The 14,866-nt window shown below is 43.9% G+C and overlaps 5 protein-coding genes across 5 annotated transcripts; 3 read left to right on the plus strand and 2 right to left on the minus strand.

The window, feature by feature from the left end:
• The first annotated feature begins 394 nt into the window (after positions 1-394).
• On the plus strand, positions 395-1,667 carry LOC102706659 (polygalacturonase inhibitor-like). The gene has a single exon (XM_006654833.2). The coding sequence runs from the start codon at positions 457-459 to the stop codon at positions 1,417-1,419; it is 963 nt and encodes a 320-aa protein (XP_006654896.2). The 5' UTR covers positions 395-456; the 3' UTR covers positions 1,420-1,667.
• Positions 1,668-3,557: 1,890 nt separating this feature from the next.
• LOC102709739 (polygalacturonase inhibitor-like) lies at positions 3,558-4,776 on the plus strand. The gene has a single exon (XM_006653880.3). It carries the CDS (start codon positions 3,606-3,608, stop codon positions 4,545-4,547), a length of 942 nt encoding a protein of 313 aa, XP_006653943.1. The 5' UTR covers positions 3,558-3,605; the 3' UTR covers positions 4,548-4,776.
• Positions 4,777-5,701: 925 nt separating this feature from the next.
• LOC102706943 (polygalacturonase inhibitor 1-like) lies at positions 5,702-6,981 on the plus strand. Its single transcript, XM_015836957.2, has one exon. The coding sequence runs from the start codon at positions 5,702-5,704 to the stop codon at positions 6,743-6,745; it is 1,044 nt and encodes a 347-aa protein (XP_015692443.2). The 3' UTR covers positions 6,746-6,981.
• A 335-nt stretch (positions 6,982-7,316) lies between these two features.
• LOC102710020 (eukaryotic translation initiation factor 3 subunit F) lies at positions 7,317-9,747 on the minus strand. Its single transcript, XM_040524703.1, has 6 exons — positions 9,411-9,747; positions 9,258-9,337; positions 8,606-8,835; positions 7,961-8,082; positions 7,770-7,883; positions 7,317-7,683 (listed from the first exon to the last, which is right to left on the minus strand). The coding sequence occupies exons 1-6, from the start codon at positions 9,627-9,629 to the stop codon at positions 7,594-7,596; spliced, it is 855 nt and encodes a 284-aa protein (XP_040380637.1). The 5' UTR covers positions 9,630-9,747; the 3' UTR covers positions 7,317-7,593.
• Positions 9,748-11,012: 1,265 nt separating this feature from the next.
• Positions 11,013-14,471, minus strand: LOC102707216 (E3 ubiquitin-protein ligase CHIP-like). Its single transcript, XM_006654834.2, has 8 exons — positions 14,318-14,471; positions 14,135-14,202; positions 13,974-14,037; positions 13,773-13,844; positions 12,412-12,545; positions 12,089-12,233; positions 11,880-11,990; positions 11,013-11,482 (listed from the first exon to the last, which is right to left on the minus strand). The coding sequence occupies exons 1-8, from the start codon at positions 14,426-14,428 to the stop codon at positions 11,357-11,359; spliced, it is 831 nt and encodes a 276-aa protein (XP_006654897.2). The 5' UTR covers positions 14,429-14,471; the 3' UTR covers positions 11,013-11,356.
• Between the last annotated feature and the right edge of the window lie 395 nt (positions 14,472-14,866).

Raw genomic sequence — 14,866 nt, forward strand, 5'->3', positions numbered from 1 at the left:
ATGTATGTGTCCAGGCAAAGCAAGCATCCATCGATGGAAAGGCAAAAGGCCGAGTACAGTAAGATCACATGAGGTCGGCCTGCGTGAAATATCTGAGCGAGTGAATGTCGCTGCTGCATTGCATGGCCTGGCCTGCCTCCATGTATCTTTGTCGCGCACTTGCCTGCGCTTTTCCCAATCTTTTAATCGAATCGATCTATCTGAATCAAATCTGAGAGATTCATTAGTGCAGGTGCTCCCAACTTATTAACCTTTAATTCTGATCAAGGTAAAGGAAAACATTCATTTTCTTTTTTTCATTTGAGTCTAATCTAAAGTGAGAGCCACAGGCCAGCTACATATCTATTATATATATATATACACACACCATCGCATGCCCCATGCACGGCAACTTCACTCACCTAGTACATCACATATAAACTTGTCAGAGGTAAGGCAAAAACGATAGAGATATATATGGTGATGACGATGGATGTGAAGCTTATGGTTGTTGTGCTGCTGCTGCTCCTCTGCTCCGCCGTCGCGTTGCAGAAATGCGACGAGGACGACGAGGCGGCGCTTCTGGCCATGAGCGACGCGCTGGGCAAGCCCCCCTACCACTCGTACGACGTCGGCTGCGACCAAGACTCCGGCCGCGTCGTCTCCCTCTCCGTCTTCCAGGACGCCAACCTCACCGGCGCCATCCCCGACGCCATCGCCAACCTCACCCACCTCCGCACCCTCGTCCTGCGCCACCTCCCCAACCTCTCCGGCGCCATCCCCGACTCCCTCGCCGCGCTCACCGGCCTCTCCCAGCTCACCATCTCCTGGACCGCCGTCTCCGGCCCCGTCCCCTCCTTCCTCGCCGGCCTCACCTCGCTCACGCTGCTCGACCTCTCCTTCAACTCCCTCACCGGCGTCATCCCCGCCTCCCTCGGCGCGCTCGCCAACCTGTCCGCCATCAACCTGAGCCGCAACCGCCTCGCCGGCGCCATCCCGGCGGGGCTCTTCGCCAACCTGCAGCAGCAGGAGGCGTACCTCCGGCTGTCGCACAACAACCTGTCGGGGAGCGTGCCGGCGGACCTGGCGGAGGTGAGGCTGGCGGTGGTGGACGTGTCGCGCAACGCGCTGAGCGGCGACGCGACGGCGGTGCTGGCGCGGGCCAAGTACGTGGACCTGTCGCGCAACGGGTTCAGCTTCAACATGTCCGGCGTGGTGCTGGCGGAGGAGGCGTACTACGTGGACGTGAGCCACAACGGCATCCGCGGCGGCATCCCGGCGCAGGTGGCCAACCTCACCGGCCTCCGCACCTTCAACGTCAGCTACAACCGCCTCTGCGGCGCCATTCCCAACATGGCCTCCTCCTCCTTCGACGCCTTCTGCTTCCACCACAACAAGTGCCTCTGCGGCGCTCCTCTCCCTACACCCTGCCCTCCATAGACTATACATCAAACTAAACTATATACTAGGCTACCTCTAATTACTTACTCAACATATATATTAATGCATGCATGCAATATCCTATATATTACCGTGCTACGCTTTAATTAGTCCATCTTAATTAATTAAGCACACATATGTATGCTCAAAAGTGTAGTGTGCTGTGCTACGAGTGGTAATAATTGTATGGAGCAAGTGTGGAGAGAGCAATATATGCATATATAAATGAACTTGAAAGATAAACATGTACTCGGTAATTTATATTACTGTGTGATATATCGATCAGTTCAACTTTACTATTTAGTGAACGAAGTTGATTGTGCTATACTTCAGAGATTTTAAATTACCTTTGTTTTACTGCCTCTCTCTTGCACATACTTTGCACCGGAGTACCACTACCCATCACTTTGATGGCTCATTTTTTCTTTTATGATCCTTCGGAAATTATCGAAAGATACTAAATTTTTCAGTATAAAATTTATTACTCGTAGTTAATTTATACCTTAAGGTGTAAATTTTGGTAACTAGAGCTCAAGGATAATAAAATTATTTGTTAATAAAATGTAAGAGTTGTATATATGAAATATAAATATACCTCGTGGTATCCATAAAAATAAAATTATAGAGTCGTTGCATGTTAAATTATTTCTTATTGTTGATCAATTCTAATAGTCTTGCATAACCTACGATGAATAAATACATGGGCTGCAGAGCCCAAAACAAAATCCAGCAGAAACATACTCGAAGGTCACATATTTGACTACAAATATAGTAAAAAAAAAATCTGTTACATGACATTTAGCAAGTCCGTATTAATAATACCACAGAATTTGTACTACAGTACGCACTAACGCACCTAAGTAGATAAGATTGGATTTCTCTGAGACAAGAATATCAATACATACTGTTCCGATATGGACGAGCGTGAGAACACGTGATGCATGAATGATCTACAACTACACAAGAGAATGATACCCACCCGGCCCCCTCTGTCCCTGCACAGCTTCACTGCCGCTCCGTTGACCATTGGGCAGTTTTGCACTAGCAACTTTTGACCAATACTCGCTAATAAGTTAAAATATTGTAAAATATAAATATTTACAGATTATTTATTGGCTGTTCAGCCGGTATCATCAAACGGGAAATGAGTTGAGGTGATGGGAGGTTAACACTTTGATAGAAATGAAATTAGTAAAATTTAATGCAAAGTGGTTAATATGAAATAACTATTATATGCTAGGAAAGTATAAAATTCAAATCCTAAAAATAATTATATCTTAACATGGGAGGTGTACTATTCTCCAACATTTAGCTGGCTTCACGCTAGTTAGGTCGACTATTAACTCGTATTGTTTTTACAACGGGTCTGAATCTTCTACATTATAGCAGAGGATTACCGTTGTTCACCTCAGTGCTATAGCAATCAGATCTGATCTATCCATTTCTAATTGTACGGTTAAAATCCTTCATTGTACTGTTCACCACATGAGGATCCCGTTTCTCTCGCAACGCATGTGCATGCAAGCGGAATGCTGCCTAACAAACATATCGCATATACAATCCACTATGAGCTGCCTCTACTCTACACTCATCTTAATTAATTATACATCCACATGCATGCATGGTTGGTCAATTCTTATGTTGACCACTGTACTGCGCTCTTTCTTGCGATCTACACCTCTGACAAAAAAAGCTTCTTCCTTATCTACACTACACCTCTGCTAAAAATAATGTCTTTCTAAATAGAGATATTCACTCCGGTCTAAAATAAGTTTAATTTTAGTTTTTAATCTAACGTTTGACTCTTTATTTTATTTAAAAATTTTTGCAATTAATATTTTTATTACTGTTAGATGATAAAACATAAATAGTAATTTACGTGTGACTAATTTTTTTATTTTTTAATAATTTTTTAAATATGACGCATGAACAAACGAAATCAAAAGATTAAGTCTTTTTGAAATAAAGATAGTATTAGTTTTTTATATGGAGATAGTATTAGTATGGAGTATATATTTCCCAAGAAACTGGTACGCCGAGGTAGTACGGCTACAGTTGAGTTGATTAATACCAACCTAACCTAGCATAGCAATATATTATATAAATACATGGCGATGCATATCGAAATATCCACCTCAATCCAACGCACAGCCAAAACAGCAAGCAGAGCAGAGCAGGGATCCAAGATGCGCTCCTCCGTCGTCGTTGCCGCCGCCGTCGTGCTGCTCCTCGCGGCCCACGCCGTGTCCGCCGCCACGAAGAAGAAGGACTGCAACGCCGGCGACAAGGCGGCGCTGCTCGCCATCAAGTCGGCCCTCGGCGACCCCTACCACTTCGCCTCCTGGACGCCCGACAACCCCTGCTGCGACTGGTACGACGTCGACTGCGACGACTCCACCGGCCGCGTCGTCGGCCTCTCCGTCTTCCAGGACGCCAACCTCACCGGCACCATCCCCGACGCCGTCGCCAACCTCACCCGCCTCCGCACCCTCGTCTGGCACCACCTCCCCAACCTCTCCGGCCCCATCCCGCCGGCGCTCGCCAAGCTCTCCAGGCTGTCCATGCTCATCATCTCCTGGACGGCCGTCTCCGGCCCCGTCCCCTCCTTCCTCGGCGCGCTCAAGAGCCTCACCCTGCTCGACCTCTCCTTCAACTCCCTCACCGGCGCCATCCCGCCGTCGCTCGCCGCGCTCCCCTACCTGTCCAGCGTCGACATCAGCCGCAACCGCCTGAGCGGCACCCTGCCGCCGGCGCTCTTCAGCAAGCTCAACGGCAGCCAGGGAGCCTACCTGCGGCTGTCGCGGAACAACCTGACCGGCGGCATCCCGGGCGAGTACGGCGGCGTGAGGTTCGAGCAGATGGACCTGTCGCGCAACGCGCTGAGCTTCAACATGACCGGGCTGCGGCTGCGGGAAGGGGAGGGATGGCTGTCGCTGGAGCTGAGCCACAACATGATGTACGGGAGCGTGCCGGCGCAGGTCGCCGGGATGGCCAACCTGCACTACCTCAACGTGAGCTACAACCGCCTCTGCGGCGAGCTGCCCGCCGGCGCGGCGAGGTTCGACCAGTACTCCTTCCTCCACAACAAGTGCCTCTGCGGACCGCCGCTTCTCGCTGCCTGCAACTGAAACATATATATGTTCCATGCATATTTCGATCGAACGGATGAATGAATAAAGTCGGGTTCTTCAATTGTAATCTGTGTGCTAAGCTGCATTTTGCTAGCTAGCTCCTGTAAAAGCAGAGGAAGAACAGAGATGATGAGGATGCGCTTCTGAGTGAGTGAATTTTAGCGCCTACGCCCAATACTCCCCGAATAAACTTCATTTTAGCCTACATCACATATATCAATAAATAAAAAAGAGACTTCTCTATACTTTTTTCAAATTCCAATACACATGTTCCTTAAAAAAATCCAATAGATTTGTCTCCTACATTACCAAATTCCAATACAATAATTGCTCTAAAAATAATGTCTTATTTTTGTGAAAAATAAAGAGAGCAAAAAAAAAAGTTTTGGACGATGGAGGTAGTAGCATCTATTTTGTGCGCGCGGTCAAAATGGTTATTCATTTTTTTTTAGAAAAATGATAGAATTGATTAGGATGATCAAAAAAATGTAAGGCTAAATTATATCTATATTTATAAAAACAAAAATTACTAAACCCAGAGAGCAAACAACACCTGCATAGCGCAAACAAAATTTGCTTTATCTATTTCTTGTATGTTTGTGTAGTACTACCTCTGTTTTATAATATAAGATGTTTGATTTTGTTTTTTTATTGCGATGTTTGACCATTCATCTTATTTAAAAATTTAGAATAAATATTAAAAAATAACAAGTTTTGCTTAAAGTTCTTTTGATAATAAAATAAGTCACAAACAAAATAAATGATATTTCTATAATTTTCTGAATAAGATAAATGGTTAAACATTGTAAAAAAAAAGTTAAATATTTTATGTTATAAAACGAAAGGAGTAACTCAATGTACCTTGTCATTTTTTTTTCAAAGCTATTTGGACTGCATGCATATAATAGATGCTATCAGCTATGGCACACGGGTGCAAAAATTACTTTTTTGTGATGAGTCTTCCACTAAAGAGTTCAAGTCAAAGGGGAGGTCCTCTGCTTCTCTGGTTGGTTGGCTGGCTTGTTCGTTTGTTTCCTTCAAAAGCGGTTGGCGCCGAAACTGCATGATATACCCATGTTTTGTTTTGTTCGTCTATATATACACAACACAAAGAGATTAAATCATTCGAAAAATAATTAATCACAACCCAAATGGCGCGCGCCATCGGGCTGCTGCTCCTGCTCGCCCACGTGCTGTCCATGGCGGCGGCGGCCACCCGGTATCCGCGCTGCAACGCCGGCGACCGCGCCGCCCTCCTCGCCGTCAGGGCGGCCTTCAACAACGCCTCCTACTTCCAGTCCTGGACGCCCGACATCGCCTGCTGCCACTGGTACGGCGTCGACTGCGGCGGCGACGACTACGACTACGACCCCTCCGACGACGACCGCGTCCTCAGCCTCGCCATCATCCGCGACGACAACGTCACCGGCGCCATACCCGCCGAAGCCATCGCCGGCCTCACCAGCCTCCGGGGGCTCATGTTCTTCAAGGTCCCCGGCGTCACCGGCCCCATCCCCGAGGCGCTCGCCAACATCCCCGGCCTCACGGACCTCACCATCTCCCGCACCGGCGTCTCCGGCCCCGTCCCATCCTTCATCGGCGACAAGCTCACCGCCCTCCAGTCTCTGGTCCTCTCCTTCAACTCGCTCACCGGCGCCATCCCGCCCAACCTCGGCAACCTCCCCAGCCTTACCTACATCGACATCAGCCGCAACCAGCTCGCCGGGGCCATCCCACCGCTGCTGCTCAGCAAGGCCGGCCGGAAGAACCAGACGGCGGTGTCCCTCAAGCTCTCCCACAACAACCTGACGGGGACCATTCCGGCGGAGTTCGGCGCCGTCAACTTCATGGAGATCGACCTGTCGCGCAACCAGCTGACCGGCGACGCGTCGATGCTGTTCGGGGAGGGGAAGGAGGAGCTCGACGGCGTGTACCTGTCGCGCAACGCCCTGAGCTTCGACATGTCGCAGCTGCAGCTGCCGCGCCAGCTGGGGTCTCTGGACGTCAGCCACAACTTCGTCTACGGCACCATTCCGGCGAAGGCGGCGCAGCTGGAGATGCTCAACGTCAGCTACAACCGGCTCTGCGGCGCGGTGCCCACCGGCGGCAACATGGCCAGCTTCGACGCCTATTGCTTCCAGCACAACAAGTGCCTCTGCGGCGCCCCGCTTGCTCCATGCAACCATTCACATTAACACACGCTATTATATTAGTAGTAATCACTAAGCACTAGCAATGTAGCAAATCATGCTACCAAAAAATAAGTACTCCAAATAAGAACCTTCAAAAACACTGCTTAGGGTTCATGCACGCTGTTTTCTTTGATGAATTGATATACACTCGACGTCCCACGCCATAATATATATCAGATGAATAACCTTTTTACACGCTCTCCAATGTAATACTTTGATTATTAATTGGATTGTATAATATCATATTTTTAAATACAAATATAATGATGTGAAATGCATGGTATTAAACTTATACTCTTTACATTCTAAATTGATCATCATATAAGACTGCCAGCCATTGACGGCCGGACACAGCTTCGGCTTGCACTCACATAATACTTCAGATTTAACCCAGCTTGCACTAATATAATACTTCAGATTTGAATTACAAAGATAAAGTTATTTAGATCCAAGAAGGGCAGGAGGGTAGAATGATGGTCTGTTCCTTTATCTCTGCCTCAAAATGAAGGCCCAATAAAATTGACGCCACCTTCCTAGAGTGCTCTCCCAGAAAATCAAGCGATACAAATATATCTAGAGAATTACAAACAACATACTAATTCAACAGTGCACCCGAGACCCGACCTCCATCAGCAATAACAATACCATCTGAAACACGATAATCCAAGAGTGCACCCTACCTCTATCAGCAATAACATTATCATCTGAAACATGACTGATCATTTCTTTAGACCTTACAAACGAAGTACAAAAACGCATACTCTGCCAACATATCCTCATTTTTCAGTCGTGCAAATGGAAAACAAACAGAATAGCATCAAGTCAGACACCCAGATGCTACTACATTGAAATTACAGGATTTGGGCAGCGGTGTTCAACTTCTCGGCTATGCTGATCTGTGTCCTTGTGATGCTTGATAGGTACACCAGTGCAAGATTATCCTGTATCACCAAATGGCACAATGATTATGTACTAGAAAATTGAAAACAAAATTCACTTGCTTAAATATCGACAAGCTTGCATTCACCTGGATCCTGTCATTGAAAAGCTTGTCAAAAGCAGCTGGTGACAATTTAGGCATCGAAGCAACAGTGTCAGCGATGAATCTCCCAATTTTGTTGTCCGGTGCTACACGTCCCTCCTACATAGCGATGGAAAGAGCTTTTTAACACTGCAGTACATAAAAAATAAGAGAGTTTTGCACCAAACGATTCTTACGACAACATCATCAACATATTTGTAGATCTCGTCAATGAGTACATATAGCTTTTCCATGGAGGATTCCATTCCTTCCAGATCATTGGGGAGTTTCTCCACAATTGTAGATTTCAGGATGTCAACTGTTACATAAGCAATAATAACAACCACGATGAAAAATGTTTTGCTTGCAGAAAAGAATATTTCTTAAGACATCTAGAAGAATTCATGTGGACTGCTTACACTAAAGGCAGAAATCTGATCATGATAATATTAAAATCAGATTGCTACCTTTCGAGTAAGCATTCCACATACTAATGAATACAGAACTACACACATGCAAAACTATTATTTTCTCCAATGGAAGAGAAATGTTCCAAGATATAAATACCCTCCAATGTTTGGATCAATAAAACAAAAAGAAATTATACATGGTCGAGCAATTAAGGACTTCAGAGCTGCCAAAACAAGGATATTTTAAATTTCACGTCAGGCTTTAGCTGTGGCATACAGTATTTAGTGAAAACATAAACCTGTTAATTTAATGTGGTAAAACTGTCATCCTATATTCTTAAGGTCTTACTCTGAAACATATAAATTCTATAGAGTGAATTTTTATATCAATGGCAAAATGTATGGAACAGCAATGATGAATATGAGACATACATCCAACTTTTCCTGCTTCAAGCATCCTTAGATCAAGGGGAATTTCTTGGAACTGAGCAGCAAGGTGCCTGTCTCCAAGAGACAGGTTGGATGAGATATAGGCTTTGATAGAAGCATCCCCCCTTGTAAACCCAGTGTCAACAGTGAGATGAATGGGGCTCTGTACTTCTCTTGAGTAAAAATCATGGATAAGTGTACTCCCCCCTGAAACACCAAAGCCGGTCGAGAACCTGCATACAGATAGAATGTATTAGATCACCAAACTTGCAACTTTAGAGGTATAGAAAGGGCACTAATTTTCTAACCAAGCAAGCGTGCTGATTTCATAATCATTTGTGGAATATTTCTTTCCTTCTCAGAAAGAGTAAAAAGTTATAAAAGCAATTCTAAGTTTGCATTTTGAACTACTGTTAATTGTAAGTTTCCTCCACAGCACTATATAAAAACAGGACAGAATCGTGAGAAATTAAAACAGAGAGATCAGATCAATTGTTGTACTTGCTATCAAAATAAAACATAACAGAAACCGGTTAGATTGAGATGCGGTGTGCGTGGCGGACATGATTGGACGAGTTGATCTAGTGAAACCACTTCAGTACTAACGCTGTAACAAGTGACAAGATGGTAGTGAGCAGAGAAAACGAGCGATTACCATCCAACGATGACTTCCTTGGGGTTGACCTTGTGGTGCGAGGCGTACATGTTGTGGTGGTACTCGATGTCCAGAGCAACCTATGGGCGTGAAGGCAATGTGAGGCACTAAACCCTAGATCTCAAATCATCTGGGGCGGGCGGGCGGGTTTACCTGGTCGGCGGACTCGCTGTGGGGGACGACGTAGCAGTTGCGGACATGGACGGTGCCGTCGGGGAGGACGGAGCCGAGGAGGGTGCCAATGACGCGCTCGGCCTGGTCGGGGCGGCGCACGTAGCTGTCGCAGATGTTGAAGACGACGACAGCCTCCACACGGGCGGACGCCGACGAGGTGGAGGGGAAGAGCAGCACGGGGCCCTCCGGCGCGGCCATCGCGAAGGGGAATCTTCCTTATCGCGGAGGCGGCGGCGACGGCGGGAAGGAGGCGAGGCGGGCGTCGTGTCCTCTTGAGTTGTGATTAGGGTTTTATTGGTTGCTCCACTGTCTTTGAGATTCGGGTTGGTGTGCTTCTTTTATGTTCTGCTCCCTCCCTTGATAAGGTGGGTTGTGTGTTTTTCCTCTTTCATGTCAGCCTAATATTTTTTCTTATATTGAGAAAATCTAAAAATATCATTGACAAACATCTAAGGCTAAGAAATATCATTGACAAATACAGGTTCTAAAAAATATCATTGTATAAACGAATTTGTCTAAGAAATATCATGGAACCCTAACGACGACGACAATATTTCTTAGACAAATTCGTTTGTACGATGATATTTCTTAGAACTCACACTCGTCGATGTTATTTCTTAGAATTAAGTGTTTGTCAATAGTATTTGTTACATTTTGGCACTCCCTCCATTTATTGGTTTTATCCTAAATCAAACTTCTTTAGTTTTAATTTACTCATGGTTTGTAATAAGTCATCTTAAAACTTATGTTTGGAATTGCATTTTTTATCGCAGTTTCCTTTTTAGTATTAGCTTTCAAGTTACTAGTAACACAAATATAAAAGTTTTAAGCATGCATCGTTATATAGCTTAGCTTTTAAATCAAACTTCTTTAGTCTTGATCCAGGACTCAAGGGTCCTGCGAAGTATTTGTCGCTACCAAACATTGAATTTTAAAACTTAATTTTGATTTTTTTTTTCGTTTCTATAATAATTTTATCAACATTTGTTTAAAAATCGCTAATAACGCAAATATAAAAATTTTAACAATAAATTATTATTTTTATTACCAACAGAAAGGGCTCTAAGTACAACATTAAATAAAGTATCATTAAAATTCACTGTATCAAATATCTTGATATTATATTTTTATTACCAACAGAAAGGGCTCTAAGTATAGTAGATGTTAACTAGTTTCTTGTGGACTTGATCGCAGTTTAAAAACTTGGACTTAGAGCAGGTACAATAACAGACTATAAGCCAACTATAAATATATTTTAGAGGTAAGAGAGGAGAGAGAAGAGTGACGGACTACTAATTTATAGCCAGCTGCAGCACAGCTAAGAAGCAATGTGTGTATGATATGTAGGACCATGTATTAAGGCTTTGTAGATAACTATTATATGAATTGACTATTAGATTCACTATAGCTAATTTAGAGCCAATAGCTAGCTATACTATTGAACTTGCTCTTACAACTAAACCACATTGCAATATGGTACAGAGAGAGCAGCAAGTTTTAGAAAAAAGTGTAATGCCAAACTGTCTAATTCTATCTACTTATAAATATGTACTACTACACACGTTCCAAAATATAGCAACCCAGTAGAGATATTAAATTTGCATGCTGCTGCAATGGTGAAATGCAGCAAAAGGAATGATTGTCATTGACAATTGCCATTTTGGCGCTGAAAGTTACTAGACATACATCATCCCCATGGTATAGTAGAAGGAACACTTGTCAACATGATAAAGAGCTACAGCTGTGAATCTGTGATGTTTATGTACACCTGCCAATGTTCGTTAACAGTTGCCCAGAACCACTCAGTTCCATGAGGGCACTAACGAACTTACGAACATCAGAAAAGTAAAGAAGAATTCCCCCTTGACAACCCAATAATTTACCAACACCTATTGTTAGCACTATGCAGCTAGGGAGCAGTATCATCAGTTCAACTTGTAGGCCCAACTGTGATCCTTGAGGTAAGCTTGAACTGCCGCCTTGATGGCTAGGTTAGGAACCAACTGATGCTCTTTCAGAGGCTCTCGTGTCACTGGGTCGAAATTGCCCACCTGAAAGAAAGGAAGATTGCAATGAGTATACTATTCTCATCTAACTCAATGTAAAATTACAGTTCAAGTGTAGATCCTACTAGTGTATGGTAGCAATTACAGGCAAGCAGGTGCTTACATTAGATCATCGACACATAATCTACGGAAGATACGAACTACGCCAGTCTCATGTTTAAATATTGTAGCAATGTACTAACTCCATACTCCACTAGTTCGATTTTGATTTTATTTATATATTTATACAATCAAGTATTTGATCTGTTGGAGCAACATTATTTGTTGAGGTAGCCAACTAAGACATGAGCCTTTTAGTGAAATACTAGCTACAGCAGAAAAAAAGATATCCAAAATCAAAAACCTTCTAAAAACAGATACCAAATTAGCATGGAAGAAGTACCTTGCGAAGATGTTCCAGAAGTATGGACTTCTCATACGTTATACCACTGGGTGTGATCACTGGATCTCTAAAAATCTCAAAGGTTATTTGGCAGCAAAGGTAGTCAGGCACCTAGATTTTCAGGGTGGCAACAGCCTAAGGTCACAGAGTAGAAAAGAAATGCTAACACAAAGAAATTAAACACAGAGAGGCAAAGATACTGTTTTTACATCTGTTGGTGTATCGTCAATGGTAGCTTTGGTGAAGACTTCTGATAACAATTTCAGTTGGTCTGAGTACTCACTGGTTGCCCCATCTCCCACAAGTGTGCCGCTAAGAAAGTGATGCTCCTGGAGAGCATTTTCACATGCTTCCCTAAATGTCCATGTGAAATAGAGGTGTTAGAAAGTTTGCTAAATATTATGCACTATAGGGAGTGCTGAAGTTGTTAGCAACTGGCCATTGGCCTGCAATGCCAAAGAATCATAGTTCACTTAATCTGCAAAACAATGATGGAAACATTATTATTGTAATTATTTCCCATATAACGTACTTTAAACTTTGCATCTTCCAAACTCTCTCAGTCGAGTGTATTTCCCAATCTATGTATTTTGCCTTAGCAAGAACCTGCCAAATGTCCTCCACCATTTTGTCCTTCAAATTTGAAGACCTCAGAAGATCCAAAGCCTGTTTTAATAGTAAAATAGGCAAGATCTTAGCGATAGCATGGCAGGACAACAACATCCCATGTAAACATGAATGTAAAACAAAATATTGCTGAGTTCACTAGTGATAAATAGATAAGTGTGTACGGTCATGAAGACACAACATTAGCATGCAATTAGTAAGTACTCCCTCAGATTCAAAATATAAGTAGTTTTTGCCTTTTCAAGTCTTCCGTGAATGCGAACGGGCATGTAGCCTAGTGGTTACAAAGGCCTTAGTAGCACTTGAAGTTCTGTATTCGCATAATTCTAACGGCTTTGTGCTTTCAGTGGGAGATGACAGGGCACCTCAGCGAGGTGCCTGTGGTGACTTCGTTATTCTAGAGTTTGCCGGCGGCGGTCTTCGGAGGTGCTCATAGGGGTAGGGTTTGCATGCGTTCTCAGGGGGGGAGAGTGGGAGATGACAGGGCACCTCAGCGAGGTGCCTGTGGTGACTTCGTTATTCTAGAGTTTGCCGGCGGTGGTCTTCGGAGGTGCTCATAGGGGTAGGGTTTGCGTGCGTTCTTAGGGGAGGAGTGTGCGTGCGTTGTGAGCGTCTGCGTTGTACTGTGTTCTAAAAAAAAAGTCTTCCGTGAGTGCAAGGCATTTTGGAACTTGTAGGTACTTTTTCATTTTTATTCTTCTATGTTTGCCCTAGCCAAATAAACGTTCTCTCCCACAAATAAATGGCTCATCTTTTCCAGTGTAGCATAAATGAAGGGAAACAAGGTCATATAACCCTAACATATATTTTTCAATTCTTGAGCACAAATCTAAACCAAATTGAATTGGAATCAAAGGGAGTAGGATGATTCAATCCATAAATTAGCGCAGAACTCTGGAAGAGGCACTGAGCCATTTTATAGGTCATCAGTCATCGCATGTTTATGCCACCATATTTCTCAAAAAGAGCAATAAGGTGGACACAGGGTTAGTTTTTTACTTCACTGTTTCCTTGTATTGTTAGGATAGACGCGCAGCATGAATTTGACTGAGGCGAGTCATCAAACGGTACTGCCATATCTATGAGAAGAATTAAATCCAGCTCTTGGAAATCTCAAAGGAATGGGAATAATTGAATAATAGAGGTAACAAAGAAATATGATGCCACAACGATTTAGTCAGTGCAGATTGCTGAGAGGTGTTTTTCAGAAGGTGTCTGAACAGTCGATGCAGAATACATATAAGATGAGATGAGCCTAGAACAAACCCTGTCGAATTCCTTGATAGCAAGAGCACATTGTTCCTTCTCAAGCAGCGCACATCCGAGTAAATAGTGACCCTAGACCAGGCAACCGCAAGAAATAGGAATGTGAGCGCCCCTAACCCAAAAAAAAGAAAAGAAAAAAAAGAAGAAAAAACATGACTTGATTTCTGCATGAACAACAAGGGGACATTGGCATGATGATACCTTGACGAGAGTGGCATCAAGCGCAAGAGCTTTCCTGCTATCCTCTTCCACCTTGGGCCAATCCCTGTACATTTAACATGAAATTAAATTAAGAAAGTGAAAAGATTTCATCTTCCCAGAAAGAGGAGATGATGGCGAGGGAGGGAGGGGATGAGAAATACTTGCGCTTGAAATGGCAGAGGCCCCGGTTGAGCCAGTAGACGGCGACGTCGGGGCGAAGAGCGATGGCCTGAGGCGATCGAGAAGGAGTGAATCAAAAAATGATTGGTCCGGAGAGAGAGAGAGATTGAAGAACATCCCGACCCAGTAAAACTGCTAGAGAGGAGAAAGGAGGGGGAGGTTGCCTCGGTGTAGCAGTCGATGGCGGCGCCGATGCGAGCCTTGTTGAAGCAGGCGTTGCCCTCGATCCGCCGGAGCTCCGCTTGCCTCGCCACGCCATCCGCCGCCATATCCATTTTTTGGGTTTGAAATCGCTTCCGCTTGCTACTGCTTCCTCTTCCTTCCAACCAATCTATGAGTATTCCGTAGCCTTTCTTCATAAAGAAGCAAAAAAACGCGTCTCACAAATCACAGATCAAGGGGGTGTTTAGTCGGTGAAGCGAAAATTTTTACATGTCATATTAGACGTTTGATCGGATGTCGGAAGAGATTTTCGGACAAGAATAAAAAAACGAATTTTACAGTTGGCATGGAAACCGCGAGACGAATCTTTTGAGCCTAATTAACCCGTCATTAACGCATGTATGTTACTGTAGCACTTATGGCTAATCATGTACTAATTAGGCTCAAAAGATTCGTCTCACGATTTTTCACATAATTATGCAATTAATTTTTCGATTTATTATGTTTAGATGTCCAAAGATTTGATGTGATGTTTTTGGGCGAAAATTTTT

The sequence above is a fragment of the Oryza brachyantha genome, chromosome 5 (assembly GCF_000231095.2).
Source record: "Oryza brachyantha chromosome 5, ObraRS2, whole genome shotgun sequence".
In the NCBI taxonomy this organism is placed as follows: domain Eukaryota; kingdom Viridiplantae; phylum Streptophyta; class Magnoliopsida; order Poales; family Poaceae; genus Oryza; species Oryza brachyantha.

Excerpts from the sequence above, each read along its gene's own strand:
- LOC102706659 (XM_006654833.2), top strand. The coding sequence starts at position 457 with ATGGTGATGACGATGGATGTGAAGCTTATGGTTGTTGTGCTGCTGCTG.
- LOC102709739 (XM_006653880.3), top strand. The coding sequence starts at position 3,606 with ATGCGCTCCTCCGTCGTCGTTGCCGCCGCCGTCGTGCTGCTCCTCGCG.
- LOC102706943 (XM_015836957.2), top strand. The coding sequence starts at position 5,702 with ATGGCGCGCGCCATCGGGCTGCTGCTCCTGCTCGCCCACGTGCTGTCC.
- LOC102710020 (XM_040524703.1), bottom strand. The coding sequence starts at position 9,629 with ATGGCCGCGCCGGAGGGCCCCGTGCTGCTCTTCCCCTCCACCTCGTCG. Across the intron at positions 9,338-9,410 it reads ACAGCGAGTCCGCCGACCAG|GTTGCTCTGGACATCGAGTA; the intron begins GTAAACCCGCCC and ends TCACGCCCATAG. Across the intron at positions 8,083-8,605 it reads TGAAGCAGGAAAAGTTGGAT|TTGACATCCTGAAATCTACA; the intron begins GTATGTCTCATA and ends CTTATGTAACAG.
- LOC102707216 (XM_006654834.2), bottom strand. The coding sequence starts at position 14,428 with ATGGATATGGCGGCGGATGGCGTGGCGAGGCAAGCGGAGCTCCGGCGG. Across the intron at positions 12,234-12,411 it reads TGGAAGATGCAAAGTTTAAA|GGAAGCATGTGAAAATGCTC; the intron begins GTACGTTATATG and ends ATGGACATTTAG. Across the intron at positions 11,483-11,879 it reads TTCTGGAACATCTTCGCAAG|GTGGGCAATTTCGACCCAGT; the intron begins GTACTTCTTCCA and ends CCTTTCTTTCAG.